The sequence below is a fragment of the Parasteatoda tepidariorum genome, chromosome X1 (genome assembly GCF_043381705.1).
Source record: "Parasteatoda tepidariorum isolate YZ-2023 chromosome X1, CAS_Ptep_4.0, whole genome shotgun sequence".
Classification (NCBI taxonomy): domain Eukaryota; kingdom Metazoa; phylum Arthropoda; class Arachnida; order Araneae; family Theridiidae; genus Parasteatoda; species Parasteatoda tepidariorum.
The window spans coordinates 58,608,474-58,624,608 of record NC_092214.1 but is presented as its reverse complement, the minus strand read 5'-3'; the positions used below and the strand labels follow the sequence as shown (position 1 = coordinate 58,624,608).

At 29.8% G+C, this 16,135-nt stretch overlaps 2 protein-coding genes across 2 annotated transcripts in view; one reads left to right on the top strand and one right to left on the bottom strand.

The window, feature by feature from the left end:
* The window catches only part of LOC107457493 (acidic fibroblast growth factor intracellular-binding protein), a 58,534-nt gene extending 51,432 nt beyond the window's left edge, over positions 1–7,102 (top strand). Inside the window, exon 10 of the mRNA XM_071187975.1 lies at positions 6,986–7,102. The gene's annotated coding sequence lies outside the window, so the exon portion shown is untranslated. The remainder of the gene's footprint in view (positions 1–6,985) is intronic.
* The window catches only part of LOC107457492 (degenerin-like protein asic-2), a 35,581-nt gene extending 21,400 nt beyond the window's left edge, over positions 1–14,181 (bottom strand). Inside the window, exons 1-5 of the mRNA XM_016075660.3 lie at positions 14,087–14,181; positions 10,311–10,395; positions 6,971–7,266; positions 1,838–1,955; positions 1,299–1,423 (exon numbers count right to left, since the gene is read on the bottom strand). Of these exons, the coding sequence (XP_015931146.2) occupies positions 1,299–1,423; positions 1,838–1,955; positions 6,971–7,266; positions 10,311–10,382 (611 nt within the window). The 5' untranslated portion in view covers positions 10,383–10,395; positions 14,087–14,181. The remainder of the gene's footprint in view (positions 1–1,298; positions 1,424–1,837; positions 1,956–6,970; positions 7,267–10,310; positions 10,396–14,086) is intronic.
* Between the last annotated feature and the right edge of the window lie 1,954 nt (positions 14,182–16,135).

The following is a 16,135-nucleotide window of genomic DNA, read 5'->3' as shown; positions in this document are numbered from 1 at the left end:
GCTCTCCATCGTAGTTCTTCAGGCAAATGATGCCTAGAGGTCATTATTACGAATTGGCTATCTCAGATTTTCAATGTCGCAATCACAGTAAAATTTGTGTGCTTTCTCTCAAACTTGGACTTTTATGCTCCAGGCAGATGACGTAAGCCGAGTGCAGCGCCACTAATTTGCATATTGCAATTTTACTCAGCTACTCTTAGTGGACAACATATGCAAATTTTGCACGGTTTGGCTTACTTTTGAAAGAGCTATCGCTATTTTTGTGATTTTTCCTTAATTTATGATAACCAGTGTATATATATATATATATATGAGTAGGAAGTTAAGGCGGCTTGTGAGGAATGCTAACCACATTGCCATAATCATACCATTGGTCACGAAATTGTGAAACTTCCTCTATGACCCTCGTGGTTACGGTGATGTTTATTTGTATTTATAAAACCAGGTGTACGCTTTCAAATAAATTTGTACTGAAAGGTCTTATTCTGAAATAATGACAAATTACAAATGTCTGTGTTCAGTTCAAAAAATTTTTTTAGCGGTAATAATACTGGTAATTTTTTAAATAAAGCTAAAGAACTATTTGTAATACTTTTAATGCTCTTCTACAAACTGAACATCAATACACTAAATTCAAAGGTAAACTTCAATAGACTTTAAGTCTATTGAAGTTTACCTTTGAATTTAGTGTATTTTATGGAGAGAAGAAAACTGAAAATTATAGCCTTACATTTCTAAATATAAAAATTGAAAGAGCTTAAATTTAATTCTTCTTCCTTGCCTTCAAAAATGTAATTTGAATTAAATGAAAATTACTTTTGATTTTTTGGCGTAAGATATCTTTTTGAATTGGTAATGAGGATTTAGGGAAGCTTAATAATTCAAAATATTTTCTATAATATAAAATTGAGTTATCTATTACAATAATTGAGTTATCTATTAATTATAATTTAATTCAGTTATCTATTACAATAATTGTACGGGGGGGGTATCAGTTGAAATTACTGAATTGTATTTGACTAATTCAGTATTTAGTTCATTTGTGAGTTTTTTTCAACTAAACTTTCTAGTTGATAATTGGAATCGGAGAACTTAGAATATCTTGATAGTATGTTATTTAAAGAATCTTAGAAAAATTGTTGCTCTGTATGAATGAAATACTCTTTATGTGCTAAATGTTTCCCAAATCATTATAATTCTATACCCAAAATTTTAGTTTAAACTATATTGAAGCTTCTTTTGTAATACCTTCAGCAATGTTGCTACATTATTCTTGTAAATAAGTATTTTATACATACACGCAATCTTTTATTTTTCCTTCGAGATGTATTTTGCAGGATGAAATGATATCTTTTGTGTGAGATTCATTGCTAGTTTGTTCCCATGAAAGCTTATCTTCCATTATTGAATTTAGGAATGGTACCTAAAAAGCAAATTTGTTATTATTTATTAGAGAAAATGATTTATTCATTAATAATAAATTCATTACTACTGAAATATCTATAAACTATATACATCAATATTGTAGTTTTATACATTGAAAGTAATTAAGAATTTATTTTAAGAGAACCTTAGAGTTTAATTATTACGAGACATGTAAAATCCAATTTTTTTTTTAAGTATTTGAAACGTTAATAATAAATTCATTACTACTGAAATATCTATAAACTATATACATCAATATTGTAGTTTTATACATTGAAAGTAATTAAAAATTTATTTTAAGAGAACCTTAGAGTTTAATTATTACAAGACATGTAAAATCCAATTTTTTTTAAGTATTTCAAATGTTAAAATTGTATCGAGGAATATTTTTATACAAAATTAAGTCACCTACCCCGAAAAAATTCCTTTTACCCCCTGGACAGTACCTTGGATATTGCGTGCAAAATCTATTTTCAGGTAGAAATGTGCATTGATTTTTAACCTTTTTGCAGATAACTGACCGTCTTTGCCTGTAAAAAGAAAGCAAACAGAGGTTAATAATTAAAAACATATACTGGAAAAATAGAAAGTACTAGAACGGAAGATATCTTGAAATACCCTTGTCAGATAACGAGGAATATGCGTCTTTAGTGTTTATAACTAAATTAGTAAATAATGTTAAAACTTTATCTAATTGGTGAGCTTTGTATTCTGGACGCAGCTCAAAACGCCTTTTTAAGAAAATGGACACAGCAAAAAAAAAAAAAAAAAAAAAAAAAAAAAAAAAAAAAAAAAAAAAAAAAAAAAANAAAAAAAAAAAAAAAAAAAAGGAAAAATGCACATTTTCAATATTCAACCCAAATTGATAAGAACTTTTGTGTCTTACTTTTCTTACTTATTTAAACAATAATTATAGTTAATATGAGTCATGTCCTAAGTGGTAGGATCATGGTTTTAAATATCCTTGCAGTCGAGCTAACTATGGTATGTTTTCGTGGTTTTCCTCTCTATGCAACGTTAATGCGGATTAATTCCTTCAAAAAGTCCTCACGAAAGCTAGTTTGTCTTCTGGGTAGGGTTCAAAATTACAAGTAAAACATTGATAGTCGTAAACCCAAACACTAGTCGGATGTTCAGCACCAGTAATGAAATAGCATTGCAGAGCAATGTCCTGGATTTCGGTGTGGGGTGGCTGGGTATTCTACAGATTTAACTTTTCTGGCGATGTCTTCGTATTCAGAACTCTAGAAGATAGAGTAAGTTTGAAAATTCTAAATTCCTACAACATTCATTTACTACCACTATTACAAATTTATTAAACCCGTGGTAACCTTTGTACTGTTGACTGTTGAATTTTTTGGTATTTTTAAAAAAAAGACTAATTTAATAAATTGTATTAAAGGGATTTATGCAAATTGACTACATTACATAACGATATTTGTTTGGATTTATTAGTTTGTTCTCTAAAAAAATAACAATACTCATAAAAGAAATTTTAAAAAGGAATAAAATATTATGTCTATTTTCTTAAATAGCATTTTTCCTTTTCTTAAACACACATTTTGAGCTGTGTCCATTTTCTTAAACGTGCATTTTGAGCTGTGTCCATTTTCTTAAACACGCATTTTGAGCTGTGTCCATTTTCTTCACGCGTTTTGAGCTGTGTCCATTTTCTTAAACACGCGTTTTGAGCTGTGTCCATTTTCTTAAACAAGCATTTTGGACTGTGTCCATTTTCTTAAACACGCATTTTGAGCTTTGTCCATTCTTTTAAACACACATCTCGAGCTGTTCTCAGAATAAAAAGCTTACCGACGATCTACAACTCATCAGCGAAACTTTAGTTACTAAGGTGCAACTTTAAAAACTCAAAGGGAAAAAACATTCTGATGGTGGTCAAAAAGTCAACAGACTATCATTTTTTAACATGTTTTGAAATCTTCTTAAAATACTGAACAGATTCTTTTGTAATATCGATAGCACCACGCCAAAAACTTGAATCTGCCACTTTCAATTATAAACTTATGCGAATCGATTATTTGACAACTAAGTAAAGGAAGGGAATATAAGTTAGCCCATTTCCCTAGACAGGTATAGCAAACAGAAATAATTTAAGATTTCTGAATCTCAAAATCAAAAATGAAACTGTTCTAATAACAGAATGCTTTCAAAAGCATTTCGATGTTATATTATTCTGTTGAGATTTTTATTTTATATTATTGTATTCAATTATTTTAAGAAGTGAGGATAAGTTCTTTTATTTATTTTTTATTTATTTGCTTTTGACTAGAAGTATCTACTAATTATTACGTTGACAGTTGACGCTGATTTTGTGTCTGGTAGCTGGAAGGTGGAAGAGATATACAGTAGAAACTTAAATCAATGACTACTTTGCAATCGAATAAATTACTAAACTAAAACTAAACTCAGTATCGCGACAGCCCATAGAGGGCCAAGGCCTACTGTGCCCATCTCCGATCGTGGAACCCCCAGTGTTTAGCTCCCAAGCATGCTTGGTACTCATTTATCAACCTACTGAAGGGATGAAAGGCGGAGTCAACCTTGCCCGTCTCGAGGATCGAACTCAGAATCTGTGCCACGGGAGAGCGATGCGCTACACAATAAATTACGACGAATAAATTACAGTATACCTAATTTTGCCTTAACCCTCTGACGCGGATGGGATGCTGATGTCCCTTTTATATATTTTTTTCTGGAGCTCTAATTCAAGCAAAAATACATTATGGTATTTTTCAATTATGGAAAACACTCTAATATTTACTAAAAACAAATCAGTTAGAGTATCGCAATTATATTTGTGCTAAAATATAAAATTAGAGAAAAGTAGTTTGAATTTTTTTTTCTATTCATATTCAAAAATTTATCAATACTTGGTTTCGGAAATTAAAGAAATTTCAACGATGAATGAATTGTTCGAATAGGAGCCGTGTTAGGAAGATTCAACCTCTAATGCAGAAAAAGAAACCGAAGTTTCATGATGTATTTCATAAAAATAAATTATTAAAGCTCTAAATATAATATTTTTCACTTATTTTTACATAAATTAATACAAAATAATGGAAGAAAAAGTATGAAGAATATGTTTAATAAATATTTTGCGTCAAAAGGTTAATAAATGGGTCCATAAAGCATTTGTTTTAGATATAAATTTCGTCGATATACTTAATTAGGGGGCTATATTGAAGTGATGACTGATATCCATTTGGAAGAGTTCGAAAGTGAAAATTATAATGTCTCATCAAAAAATTAATTTTATATATCTTTATTCAAAATGATACTTACGCAAGTGTTTTAGAAATTTAAAAATAATCACTATAATTCAATTTTACGAGCCCACGTTTAAATTATTAAATTAAAAAAAAATACTTAAACATTCGATAAATCGAAGAACTACCTTATATTTGTACGTTCTTGATGGGAAGTGAATTAGTAATAGCCTACACAGAGGTGGTCTCAAACGAATATTTTAAACGAATTATCTTCATTAATCAGAAAGACAAACGTTCCGGTAGAGCTGGACAGCTGAGGCCGCTTCACATTCATTGTGATGTGTGGAAGCTTGAGGTAAAACAATGTGGTACTGGAATACAAACGGATTTGTTGAAAGAAGGGGTTGCCCATTCGCTATTTAGAAGTTAAGGAAATAAATTGAGAATTAAAAAATTCAAAAAGTGTGTGGGAATACAAATATCGTGGCTGGATTATAAATAAGTTAAGTTGGACAAAATCTCGTATGGACTAAGCCTTGCGTGGATTAAATCTCGCATATGCTAAATTTTGCTGGGATTGAATATCAAAGTGAACAAAATATCACGTCCGTAATATGATAAAGGAAAATATCACATTAATAACACGAAAAAAACGTGATTATGAACACACTTCCACTTCTTATCCTGCGGATCCTTAAAATAAAAAATTTCGAAGGTAACGGCATTTTGAATGGACATCTTCTTTATGTTGTATATCTTGTAAGAACTTTAAAGAAATAAAATTAAAAAAACTGGCGTCGAGGTCGGTTCCAAGCCCGAGAAACGTGAGAGGGGTGTTTTCGTGAAACATTTCATGTTTCAAAACTAATAATAATCAACATACGTGATACATTGTCCAAGCGAGATTTTGTTCGCGCCAGTTTTTGACCTCGTCACAGCCGAAATCTCATGTGGACAAAATATTGCGTGGACTAAATCTCGCGTGGATTAAATCTCGCGTATACTGTATTTTGCTGGGACTGAATATCATGTTCACGAAATATCGCATACTTAAACCCCTTCCTTCTCGCTCCCGTGAAAATGACGGGGTGAGGTTTCGCCCTCTATTTCTCGTTCCCGTGAAATTGACGGGCTGGAGTGTTCAGTAGAGACTCGCCGATAAGAATAAAACTAATTCATTTCTTTTGCCCGGAAAACATTTTATTTCTCATTTTGCACAGCGGTAGCAGTACCAGGATATTTTTAAGGTAATTGTAGATAGTTAGTTTATTTTAAATTAGTTGTCAGCGCTAATCAAATACGTGTATTTGTAATATTAAAAAAATAGGCACTTTTATGACCGTTTTCTTGAAAATTAACCGATCGTTAAGGGGTTAATATAATAATGGAAGATACCACACCAATGACACGAAAAAATGTGATTATGAACACACACTCGCTTCTCATCCTGCAGATCTTTAGAAATATAATTTCGAAAGTAAATACATTTTGAGTGAATATCTTTTTTATATTGTATATCTTGTAAAAACTTAAATAAATAAATATAAAAAAAGTACTAATCACGCCGAAGTCATACCCAAGTTCGAGAATAGTGAGAGCAGTGTTTTTGTGAAACATTTTATGTTGCAAAACTAATAATACCTTGCGATATTTTGCGATTTTTGACCTTGCGATATTTTGTCCACGGATAATTTTGAGCTCGCCGCGGCCGAAATTTTATGTAGACAAAATATTGCGTGGACTAAATCTCGCGTGGATTAAATCTCACGCGGAATGAATGTCACTTGAAATGAATGTCACGTGGACAAAATATCGCGTTCTTAATATGATAACCGAAGATATAACACCACATGAATGGCAAGAGAAAAAAATGTGATTATCAACATACACTCACTTCTCATCCTGCAGAACTTTAGAAAATAGATTTTCGATGGTGACTACATTTTTAATGAATATCTTTCCTATTTTGTATATCTTCTAAAAAACTTCACACACACTTAATAAACACTAATAACGCTGAGGTCAGTCTCAAGAACGAGAAAAGTGAAAGGGGTGTCTTTTGAAACATTTCCTGTTACAAAACTAATAATAATCTGCATACGAGATATTGACTGCGCGAGATTTTGTCCGGCGATATTTGAAGCTCAAGATTTCTTAACCAAACCAGTGGGAGTAGGAGGTGGCCCATTGACCATTTCGAAATAAAGAGAATGAATTGATAATTTAAGAATACAAAATGAACAATCTCGTAATCGGTCAACAAAGTATTAAAATAGATATGAAGCGTGATAAAAATAATTATTAATGAATGTTACCTGTTTTTATTGCAGAATGTCAGTGCAGGTTGAACAATCTCAAAAGGATTGGTGATTTGAACATTTACAGTTGTAGGATAGGATAAATACAAGATAAGAAAATTATATGTTTGATAGATAAAGCCGCACAAGCATCCCAGAAATACCAGAATTTTTAAGACTCTTCTCACCCATGTTTTAGCTGTAGCAATTTCTGGAAAACTGGTTATTAAAGAGGATTTGAAGATTGTTCTTAAATAGAGTGGAAAATTGCTGTATTTTGTTGTATTTGTTTTCGTTTTCTTAACTTGATTTATCTAAAAATATGAAAGTTACAATTTAATATTCAAATATTTATTAATTTAGTGTTATGTGAAAAAATTAATTCTGTCAATTAAATTCTTTTACATAACATTAAATTAACGAATACAAGCACATGCATAACTAAAATAATATAATAGAAAACCAGATACAAGATCTTAATGTATAAGTAAAAAAACTTTTGAAATCACAAACAGTAAACTTTATTAGAATCTATTCTGCCATTCAATTGAAAAATCGGCATAAGCGGTAACAAAATTCAAAACTACTATTTTTATATATTTGGAATTTTTTAACAATTGGCTGCATATTACAAAAAATGAATAAATAAATAAAATGAATTTTTTTTAATTGGTTTTCTGAAATTCTATCTTTGTAAGATAGCATTAGCAAGAGAAGAAAATTGTCTCGCCTCTTTTTTCAAAATCTATCGTGATGCATTTACATTGTTTTTTCAATTGCACGGCAGTACTCACGTTTCGGTGTCACGATGGTATACCTTCATCGGTAGAAACCTTTTAGCATCCGAAATCGAAGAATACAGAGCACTTTTCTCAAAATCTATCGTGATGCATTTGCGTTGTTTTTTCAATTGCACGGCAGTACTCACGTTTCGGTGTCTCAATGGTATACCTTCATCGGTAGAAACCTTTTAGCATCCGCCATCGAAGAATACAGAGCACTTTTTTCAAAATCTATCGTGATGCATTTACGTTGTTTTTTCAATTGCACGGCAGTACTCCCGTTTCGGCGTCACGATGGTATACCTTCATCGGTGGAAACCTTTAAACATCCGCCATCGAAGAATACACAGCACTTTTCTTAAAATCTATCGTGATTCATTTACGTTGTTTTTTTCAATTGCACGGCAGTACTCACGTTTCGGTGTCACGATGTGGTATATCTTCGTCAGTCGAAATCTTTTAGAATCCGCCATTGAAAAGTAAAGTAAAATGTTAAACATCTATGTATAATGGTCTGTTTAAGCCAATATCAATAAGAAACCTGGAGTGATCCTTTGTGATAAAATTATAATTTTGATTAAGAGCCAGTTTTTTTGCCAGTTTAAAAAAAAAATCGGGCAAATAAGGCCAGGCTTTATACTTGAGATTTTTGATTTTGCTGAAATTTTCAAAATATGTTAACAATCATATAACAACCAATACTAAAAAATTTTTTGCAAATAGTGAAAATTTAAATTTTTTTCTCAATCCAAACGTGACTTAGTTTCATTTTTTCTCCGTGTTCTATTACTATAGATGTTAAAACTCTGATTTTTTTTTCCTTTACTCCGTGATATTTTTTTCGTATTTTGTTCAACATTCAAACGATACATTTTGAAAACTTTCAAGCAAACTTTCTAAAACAAATTCTGAGATCCAAGCTCTTGAAATAAAAGCAAAAAAAATGCAATCTTTACTAAGAAATCTATATATTAGGAGAAAGTAAACGAATAAAAATAGAAAAAAAAATTAGTTACTTAAATTTTTTTAATTATGTTTAGTTACTGTTTAAATATTAAAAGTATTAATTTTTAGCACTTATTACATATTTCAGGAAGATTTAATACTGCATTTCTATACATTTTAGACATGATGAAAAGCCACAAGATTCAAATAATGACTTATGTGCTATAAAATTATCTTAAAATAATTAAAATTAAAATGAAATAAAATTAAAATAAATTTCTTACCTTTTTTATAAATTGTCATTGTAATTAAAAAACATCAACAATGATAAAAACCCATTATGTAACCTTTCAAAATGCTAATAGCTAAGTATATTATAGGCAGATTAAAGTATGACTATTATTATTTAAAATAAATTAACTCAAACAATCATATATTCATAATAGCACATTGCTTGTCCTTTTTTCAACATTGCTTANTTTGAAGTAAGATGATAAAAACCCATTTTGTAACTTTTCAAAATGCTAATAGCTAAGTATATTATAGGCAGATTAAAGTATGACTATTATTATTTAAAATAAATAAACTCAAACAATCATATATTCATAGTAGCACATTGCTTATCCTTTTTTCTATATTGCTTATCTTTCATATGAGATTTACTACTACTGTGATGCACATGATGTGTTTGAAGTACATGAATCTCTGTGGATCTGCCAAAATTTTGTGGTTTCAATTCAAATATTTGTAATAAAAAGGTTGTGACAGAATTGTGCATGCTTTTAAGTTTAAACAGAGTTAAAAGTTTTGAGTTCAAACATTTAAAAAAATAAATAGATAAGGAATTAAAAAAATTTCGATTCTTTAACTCAGCATTTGAATTAAATATATTTTCATACTTTTTCTTTATTTTGTATTAATTTAGGCCAAAGTAAGTGAAAAATATTACATTTAGCATTTTAATAATTTATAGTCATGAAATAGGGTATGAAATAACGGTTTATTTTTCTACGTTAAAGATAAAATCTTTCAAACACGTCTCAGTGTTTGGATAAACTGTTATTTATCATTGTTATTTCCATAATTTACAAAATCAATTATTGATACAATTTTGAATATGGCCTATGGATAAAAAAAAATTCAAACAACTTTTTTTAGATTTCATATTTTAATTCAAATACAATTCCAATAATCTAACTGATTTTTTTAGTAACTATTAGACTTTTCTAGGATTAAAAAATACCAAAATATATTTTTCCTTGTAATTAGAACATCAGAAAAAACAATATATAAAATGGACACCGGTATCCCGTCTGCGCAAAGGGTTAAACAATTATAGTAGTTGCCATACGTTAAAGCTTGTTGCTTGTATTTTTAAAATTCCATAAAGATTTTAAAATTTTTACTTATAAATGCATTGACACAAAAATGACACTGGTTTCAGAATCTCACATTTAAGGCACTTTGAGTTAAAGTATTTCGAATTAATTATTATTTGAAAAAAGATGATTATAACAATTTTCTTTGCGGAAAATATCGATGGGGTACTGTCCTATATTTTTAAAATCGAAGAAAAAAAACTTGAAATATATTACTAGTGTGAATTCACAATAAAAAAGTTTTTAACTTACCATATCCGATACTCCACTTTTAGAAATAGTGCTGATTCCATGATCTCTCTGGTTCCAATAATTATTTTGCATGACTTAAAACTTCCTATGAAAAGTATAATTTTCTTTTTAATTTTATATTATAAAATGTCTATTTGGTTTTGTATGAGCATAATGGGGAACTACACAGTAAAATTCTCAAAAAATGAGAAGGAAAAAAAACTATCATATTTTTCAATAGTTTATGGTTTAAAGATTATTATACTAAAATATTGAATTGATTTTCGTAAAAATGTAAAAGTTACAGCATAATATGTTGAGTGAGGCACGCGATGCATGACGCGCTGTGACATGTATGATATGATCATACATATATGTCACATATGTGGCATGTATGTATGATCATATCATACATATATGTAATGTGGCATATATGTATGATCAAAAGTCAAAGAACAACGCTAAAAAGACACAAATGAAAACACATAAATGGGCATACTATAGTTTCAGTTCTATAAACAAGAACCTTCCTCAGTGTCTAACACCAAATGAAATAGAAAAGTAAAGAGCCAAACGCGTGTAAACCACTTGTCTCTCCGTTTACATTGCACGTGTTTGTCCCTTTACTTCTCTATTTTATTTGACGCTCAGACACTGAGGAAGGTTCTTATTTATAGAACTGACACTGACAGTGTTCTGTCAGTGTCAGAACTCTGAACTGTATGTCAATTTATGTACTTTCACTTGTGCTTTATTCACTTCGATTTTGTTTTATTTTATTCTTTTTGCTTTTGTCTACGTAACACAAATATACCCTTTTCTTTGTTGGATGTATGATACATTACGCTCAGTTGATTTATGGATTTGCTCACTCTTTTCAAAATATTATAGTGAAATACTATCAATTTAACAATTTTATTGAAATAATTTGTTTAAATTATATAAGAATAAGAATTAAAGGAACTTTCAATATAAAAAGATGAAATTTCAACTTATTTAGGTGTAATCAATTTTAGTTAAGTTATTTTAATTTAATTTTTAATCATTTTTAATTTATATAAAACTTCACAAGAGGGTTGAATGACAAGCTCTCGTCTCCCAATAAGGTGAACCGGGTTCGAATCGCGACAATGGCTAGTTGCTTCGAATTCCGCAACCGGCTCGCGCCGAGCACAGTGCTGACGTATAATATCCTCAGTGGTAGACGGATCATGAGTTAGAGTCTCCTTGCCGGCAGGCTAATCGTGGGTGGTTTTTGTAATTTTCCTCTCCGTGTAACGCAAATACGAGTTTGTTCTACCAAAAAGTCCTCCACGAAGGCAAACTTCACCCAAAACTTGATCCAGGAGTTGCCTTGTCTTTTGGATTGGGCTCAAAATTACAACGCTACGGAGTTGGACAATAGTAGTCGTAAACCCAAAAATTGGGTAGGCTGTTCAACAACGGTTATAACATAAAATAAAAGGACTAGACTAGTACTTAAGACTGCTGAAAATGATGGAGAAGAAGCATTTAATAAACCTGATATTGATGAACCTGATATTGGTTCACTACGGGATGAAACTCTGTGTATTAGTAATTTTGTTTTAAGCTGTTCAATCCTTAAAATAATAAGTTGCGCAAAATATAATTAAAACTTTTAAACTGATCATCTAATTCATTTTTCTTGATTATTCTAAGTATTCTATTCCATTAATTAAAGCACTATTCATACTTACATTTTTGTTTCCTTTTTATTAGGAAAAAGGATAAATCAATTACTTTTTTTTTCTTTCTCTTTTTTAGATTTTCTTACTTTCTTTCCTTACTTTCTTTTATATTCTTTTTGTTACTCATCATAATGAGTTTAAGTATGATAGTTCCATATTCTTATCGATATTAAATGCACAGGATCACAATAAAATACAACTTTTTTGAAGTAATATTTATGATTAATTAGACAATTTTTGGCAGTTAAACGCAGCCATTTTAAAAACTGATATTAGGTTAGAACCTAATATAACCTTACCTTAGGTTAGAACCTAATATGGATATTAGGTTAGAGCCTAGATTAACTAAGGTTAGAACCTTAGACTCTAAAATTAGCGACCTTGAAACTCTTATATTGATAACTTTTAAAAATTACAATTGAAGAATGAATTTTAGCAGCTCTCTCAGAGTTCTCTTCCGACCACTGCGTAGTGACTCAGGGAATGGAGCACTCGTTTCCCAATGAGATGATCTAAGTTCGAATCCCAGCGATGGCTCGTCGATTGGAATTTTGCACCCAACTCGCACTGACCACATTGCTGGCGTAGAAAATCCTCAGTGGCTGATGGATCATGAGTGAGAATCCCCTTTTGCCGTCGGGATAATTGTGGAGAATTTTCTTATTCTTCCTCTCCATGTAACGCAAATGCGGTTTAGTTTTATCAAATAGTCCTCCAACGCTTGATCCAGGAGTTCCCTTGCCTTCAGGATTGGGTTCAAAATCACAAGACTACGGAGTTTATCATTGGTAACAGTAACCTCAAAAAATGGGTTGGCCGTTCGACGCCTGTTTAAGAATGAAGTAATGTATAAATTGTGCTTTAATTTTAAGAAGCTTTTTTCTTAGAATTGGTAATCTAATGTAGTTTAAGGGGTGAAAACATTCTAAAAGTATTTTACTACTACCTAGTTTCATCGTAAAGTAATTTTCCTTAGTCATGCCCTTCCCTTGTTCGTTTTATAAATTAAATATAGAAAAGCAATTGTTAAGCTTTTAAAACATTTTAAAGAACATTTTACATTTGATAGACTTTAATTAAATGCGACTTTTCAAAATTGAGATGTTTTTAGCTGTAATGTGGATCTAATAGAAAACCTTTTAATTTATAACTTTACCGGTTATTTTTTTCTTACCTAAACTTTCTCTTATATTTCAGATACCAAAGATAAATATTTTGTCTTATTATTTGCTATCCATTAGTATACAAGGTGTTCTGTATTCACCTCCCTTAATGCATATTTTTTTAGAATCTCTGTAAAATGTGAAAACAGAAAATATTCACATTAAGGGCTGCAGAAAAGTATTAAATAAATAAATTATAGTTATCAAACTCTTAAAAGTTATCAAAGTTCATCAAAACAAAGGAATTACTACACTAGTTTTAAAAAAATATTTATTGGTCCAAGGAAACTAAAAAGTGTTTTGTTAAGACCCTCTTTTCAGCCACTGTTTCATTTGACCTCTATGAGGATTAGTCAGAGTAGCAGATTATTCGTTCGACAACTAATTTGACTAATAATTTTTCTTATTTATATAATAAAACATTTAAATATCGTGAGAAGTGAGCGCAGAAGTGTCGTTTTAGTTTCGAACCAGCGATATATAAATATAATAGTAATATGAAAAAACTTTCTGTACAGCATTAATAGGCTAAAAAAGATACAAAAGACACGATTTAGGAATAAAAAATATATTTTCTAATAATAAATAGGACATATTAAACAAAAAATTAAGTTGAGAAATTGCAAAAACTGAATGACTAATCTCATAGACTAGAGCAAGTTTTATTTTATTTTTTTAATCGAAGTTTAAGTTTCTAGAGTTAATAAAAACACCAATTTGCAAAGTTTATTTTTAATAACTGTTGGATTTTGGTTGGTAAATTTGCTGTTTGATAATAATCCCAATATTGCATTGACAAAACTGAATCACTATATAAAGTTTTCATCTTGAATTTTAAGAAGAATCCACCATTACATCAAATTTCTAGTATAGCAGCTGTAAAATTAGTTTTTATGTTAATAGAGTACAATATCAGCATACTTACTTTTGATATTCACTGTACATTTAAGAAAAATACCACTCATAAAATCTTCAAAAAGACCAAATCATAACATTTGACTTATGATACAACTAAACTCCAAAATGTTTTTGCTTAGAGTCAGAATTGTTATTGACCAAAACATTAGTTCTGAACTTTCTTTAAATTTTTAATTCGCCTTAAGTTTATACATTTTTGTTCTATTTATGCTTTGCATTATTCATAGAATTTCGTTTTTGTTTGAGGCAAATACTAAATTATCGATGAAATATTCAAGTGTATAAATTTGTAATCTGTACCTAAGTATGTCATAAAGTTCATGCAGATGACATTAATAAGTTATACACATTTTTATTGTTGAACTGATTGCAGTTGCATAAACTATAATAACCGTGGAAGAAATAAATTACTTCCACTCGTAAGAAAACGATTATGCAAAATCACGCAAACCAGAATCATTTGTTACATATTCTGTTAGGTTAATTCTTGTTAACATTTGAGCTTTTGATTTTTCGAAAGTCCAGCTGAATAATTTAGTGAATTGAGCATGAAATTTTAAAAAGCAATTAATCTTGTCAAAATGTTCAGTACAATGAATTTAAATTGCCTTTTAGTACTAGAAAACAATCTGCATTATTAAGGAATATCGATCTTGAACATTATCTTCAGCATAAGTTTCCAAAATTTCTTAATACATTTTTGGTTCATATTAAAAATACATTCTTTAACTGTTTTTTGAACATGAATTGTATTGTTCGCGTTTCAAAGAATGAAATAATTTGATTCAAAAGTTAATAAAATCTCTCCATTTTTCAAGGTACACAATATGTGTACGCGGAATATATTTATGTTACTAAATGTTTGCAAATTTCTTTGACAGATTCCTAAAATTACTGAACTTCGTATAAACTTATAAAAATCTAAACAACTTTAAAACATTTTTAATCACTTAGCTGAACCATAAATTCAAATTTTAAGATAAAGTTCTATGCAAAACGTTTACGCAAGCGGCGATTTTCAAACTTGGATATCACAATCCAATTTCGTTAAAAATATTGAAATTCTCAGACTAAATTTATTAAAATGCTTACGTAAACATAAGTGTCTTATTATAAACTTGCAAAATATTCTTATCGACACTTTTCCTTCAAATAAAATGCTTTGACTCTAAGAGCCCTTGGGAATTTTACTTAATATCTTTTTTTTTAGGTTGATTTAGTTCATGTTAGTATACAAGCATCTAGACCAGTGTTTCCCAAACTTATGACTTTTGTGTACCCTTTCTAAATTTTTCGTAACGCTGTGTACCATTAATAAAAAAAATGAATATTTTTTACTATAAAAAAATTGCACAAAAGTTAAAAATCACAACTGGGTGTTGACACCACTAATTATTAACTGTTAACTCTGCAGAAAATAAATAGAAAAGAACGTAATCTTAAATTTTCCTAGTTAGCTTTGTTTAGTAAAATTTTTCGAAATTTTAGTTTGTTGAACGATATTTTACATAAGAACGCGTACCCCCGCTAAACTGTTCCCTTACCCCTGGAGGTACGCGTACGACACTTTGGGAAACACTGATCTAGACTATTACAGCAATTAGAAATTAGTTTTGATGTACAATGATAAAGTCATATTTTTTGGTTCAAACATCTGACGTAATTTTAAACCCAAATCTAATTTAAAAAGAAATTTAAAATGTAGCTTTAATATATACGAAGTTACATTACAGATAAGTTAAACTTAGCAATTACTACACGAAAAAGACACACTTTTTCTAATTTCAGAGAGTTACTATTAGTTTCCATGTGAACGTTAACTTTAATAAATTTTGTTTATTTAATTTTTATAACAAAACAGCCAAACAGCAGCTCACTTTGATATAAATTCGTACAACCCTATGTTACGTTCGTTTAAATAACGAAAATATTCCAGCAGTGATTTATAACAATAGCTTTTTGACCACATACTTCATTGCTCTCACAGTGAAACCTTCATAAAACACTCAACTGACTTGCAACAAACTTTTTGGCCACAAAAGACCGTGTATTTGTA